Below are 4,130 nucleotides of genomic sequence, written 5' to 3' on the forward strand. Positions count from 1 at the left end.
AATGTGGTACAATAGACTAAGTGAGTACCTAGTGAAAAAGGGATATAGAAATGACCCTATCAGTCCATGTATTTTCATTAAGAAATTCGAAAACAAATGATTCATGATCATAGCAGTATATGTTGATGATCTGAATATCCTAGGAACCTCTGGAGAGATTTTCCAAACGGTTGAATACCTTAAGAAAGAATTCTAGATGAAAGATCTTGGGAAAACGAAATTCTGTTTGGGATTACAACTTGAGTACATAAATGATGGAATCCTTGTGTATCAAATGTCATATACAGAAAAAGTACTCAAGAGGTTTAACATGGCCGACTCACACCCTTTGTCCATCCCCATGGTCGTGAGGTCACTCGGCCTGGACACTGATCCCTTCCGTCCCAAAATGGACGATGAAGATGTCCTAGGTCCCGAAATGTCATATCTCAGTGCCATAGGAGCTTTAATGTAATTGGAAACTCACACACGGCCTGATATAAGCTTTGCCGTGAACCTACTATCTAGGTTTAGCTCATGTCCGACCCAAAAGCACTGGAACATGATTAAACATGTTCTTCGTTACCTGCAAGGAACGAAAGACTTGGGTCTATTTTATACTAACCATAACAAAGATGGTTTAGTAGGCTTTGCTGATGCAGACTATCTATCAGATCCACACAATGCTCGATCACAAACATGATATGTCTTTACACATGGAGGTATGGCCATATCATGGCATTTCATGAAACAGACGATCGCGGCCACTTCGTCTAGTCACTCGGAAATATTGGCCATTCATGAGGCCAGCCGCGAGGTTGTCTGGTTAAGGTCGATGACCCAACATGTCCGATCAGATTGTGGGATGGTCGAGTGCAAGGAACCAACCATGATGTATGAGGACAATGATGTGTGCATTGCTCAGCTCAAAGACGGTTACATCAAAGGAGACATGACGAAGCACATATTGCCTAAGTTCTTCTTCACGCACGAGCTTCAGAAAGCCGACGAGGTCCATGTCGTCCAGATACAGTCCAACAAAAATTCAGCTGACCTATTCACTAAGTCACTCCCGACTTCTACATTCAGGAAGCTCACGCATCAGATTGGGATGCGTCAACTGAAAGCCCTTCACTGAGGTTCACATCAGGGGGAGTAATACGTGTTGTACTATTTTTCCTTTATCATGGTTTTGTCCCACTGGATTTTCCTGATAAGGTTTTAATGAGGCAGCATCCAAAGTGTATTACGAACTCTGTATGGTTATGGCATCCAAGGGGAAGTGTTATAAATCATGTGATGGATGTCCATAACCGGCCTGATCCATTAGAGGCCCAATCCGTAGGAGAGAGAGAGAGGAGAGAGAGGCAGCCAAAGAGAGAGAGGCGGCTACCTTGTGTTTTGTTTTTCTTTTTCCCTTTGTGTTTATGATTTGTAATTTTTCCTTTTATCTATCTTGTAATTTTTTATATAAAGAGTAAACTTTATAATTAATGAAATAAGAACTGATTCCAATCCTAAGTTTTACTACATATACTTATCATTTTCTCTTATTTATTGCTTTCTGTTTAAATAAAGTCTTCGAGACTCTTTAATAATATTATGTGCGGCATTATAGTCACGAGTCCATGACATATTCAGCTTTTAATTAACAGTTTTTTTGCTATAAAATTTATACATGTACTAATGTATGTTAAACTGATGGTAAGCAAGTATTATTAACCATGATATTATCATGTTGTCATGTTGAATAATTAATCAGTAAATTATTTTTTTTTATAAATAGTAAGTTTTATATGGCTGGTAGTTCATAAACATTAAATACAGAAAAAAATCGGTCCACTCCTAGTATTAGTCATAAGATATTCTAAATTCGGGTCAGACTTTATGATAACCGGTTCATTCTCTAATATTTTTTCTCGGAGACCATAGGATTTATCAGAAAAAAATATAGAAAACTAGAAGAAGAATAGGACCATGAAATTGGGACCAGGTCACCAACGCGTCATGAGAGCGACCATTATCATTTCCAATATAAAAAAAATTACAATCTTAGTTTATTGGTTAAAGAAAAATATATATTTGAAATGGACACCATATTACATATCACAGAGGAACGTGTCTCAGATATGCGGAGTTTAGCGTGTAAAAAAAAAAAAAAAAATTGAGGTTTACTATTAATTAACGTTATAAAAACACCAATAGTATTTCTTTTAAATAGTCACAATGTATTTTAGTATCTTTTTGCATTCATTAAAATTGATTTTTATATAAAATGGATCTTTCAAAATTCTGAATCATTTTGAGGCTGATGTATCTGTATGTTTTTAGTAGTATTTTTTAAAGAGAGAAATATGACTTTAAAATCTAATTAATTGTTGCTAAAAAAAAATCTAATTAATTTCGACTAGTCATCACATTCAACCAATTTTTTGTTAATTTTTTTTTAATTCAAGCTATTTCAAACATTGCTACAGTCCTTTTTTATTATCATGAGACTCATGACTCATGGAGAAAGATTCCGTTAAAAAAATAGAAACACAAGTTATAAAACCGCGACACTAAAATAAACAATATACACAAATGCGACCTTATAGATTAAGTTTCTCTAAAATTATCATCCTCGTTCAGTTGTCTATAACAATTAAGAGATATATACATTAGTATATATATTGAGAAGCAAATATAAAGATTTAACCAGTGGCTGTAGTCCAGTGGCGCTTGAGGAAATAAACCCAATACGGTGAACCCTCGTTCGAACCCCGGTTCGAATTCCGCTGGCCACACGGATATGAGCTATTGCTTTCGGCTCATTTGAATGTCCAGTATAGGGTCTATCCGTGGACTGTACCTCTATCCGGGGTTATGTATGTGTTTTTAATAGATCCGGGTTTAACCTTTTTTTTATCAAAAAAAAAAAGATTTGTTGTGAAGAGAAAAATCATTATTTGTTGGTCGTAACAAAGTAAGAAGCTACATATGCTCATCATCATCATAAAATTTACGTGATCACGCTTGGGTCACACACCGCATCGAAACAAATTACAAATCAGCAGCAACAACAAAAAGACCAATAAACATAGTATACACTATACAAAATAAATGTGTAGAAATCAAATGGTCGATGTCAATAAGTATAGAACTCAGCCAGTTCTTCAACGGATCCTCCTTCTTGACCAGTCTTGAGCATCCACAACAAGTGCTCGAACAAAACAACTTCACAAGATACAACAATCTCACGATCTTGTTCCATGGACCTCGACCGATCCACGAGTTCTTGGAAGAGTGGGTGAGAGATGATGTCGGGTCTAAGCATGTAAGGTCTTCGAGTCTGACCAACATAAACAACATGGAGATTGTTGTCCTCTGAGAGCTCATTGGAGACAGCGGCCGAGGAGGATGAGTGGTGGTGGTTCTTGGCGAAGGAAGGCCACTTCTTTATCGCCGACTTGAGCTTTGTCAGCTTCCCAACTTTGGACATTACTTATGAAACTAACCTTTTTCTTGGATTTGGAACAAGAGAGTTGTTGAAACTAGGTAGGGTTTAGGGTTTATGAGGATATATATGATTATATGAGTGTGTGGGGGTCAAAAGATTGAATGAAGAATAGAAAATGCTTTGAGATGTTCTTGGGAGGAAACAACGAGGAAGGTTCGTGTATATATATTGAGTGAGATAGAGAAACGTATAGATGCATTGCATGACCCACCGATTGATGCATAACAGCTAGGAGAGATGAGGACATAAATGGCGAAACTAGTAGTATCTTCTTTTGCCATTGTTTTTCCTTTGTTCCTTTTATATCTTTATAATCGGATTTAAAATTTACATAAATAAATTTTGTAAAACTATATTTTTTGGCACAGTAATTAATTTATTGTTATGGCAAATATTTCATCTTTTAGTTTAAAATAGATTGTATTAAGTAATATTGATAACATGAATGATATAATATAATATACCATACGAGATAATAATACTTATTTAACATAATATATATTGGATTAGTACATAAGTTTAATTTCTATAAAACTCAAAAATATAAATTACCCACACGAATAAAACACTAAATATATATATATAACATAATATAAGAAGAATATATTATAGGGAGAATTGCCAAGTGTGACTCAAAACTTGGAGTCAAACC

At 35.3% G+C, this 4,130-nt stretch overlaps 1 protein-coding gene across 1 annotated transcript; it reads right to left on the minus strand.

Moving 5' to 3' along the window:
- Nucleotides 1-2,937: 2,937 nt before the first annotated feature.
- On the minus strand, nt 2,938-3,685 carry LOC106325113. Its single transcript, XM_013763140.1, has one exon. It carries the CDS (start codon nt 3,458-3,460, stop codon nt 3,107-3,109), a length of 354 nt encoding a protein of 117 aa, XP_013618594.1. The 5' UTR covers nt 3,461-3,685; the 3' UTR covers nt 2,938-3,106.
- Between the last annotated feature and the right edge of the window lie 445 nt (nt 3,686-4,130).

The sequence above is a fragment of the Brassica oleracea genome, chromosome C2 (assembly GCF_000695525.1).
Source record: "Brassica oleracea var. oleracea cultivar TO1000 chromosome C2, BOL, whole genome shotgun sequence".
Lineage (NCBI taxonomy): Eukaryota > Viridiplantae > Streptophyta > Magnoliopsida > Brassicales > Brassicaceae > Brassica > Brassica oleracea.

Bases quoted from the DNA above. Each gene is read 5' to 3' on its own strand.
- LOC106325113 (XM_013763140.1), bottom strand. From the start codon at position 3,460: ATGTCCAAAGTTGGGAAGCTGACAAAGCTCAAGTCGGCGATAAAGAAG.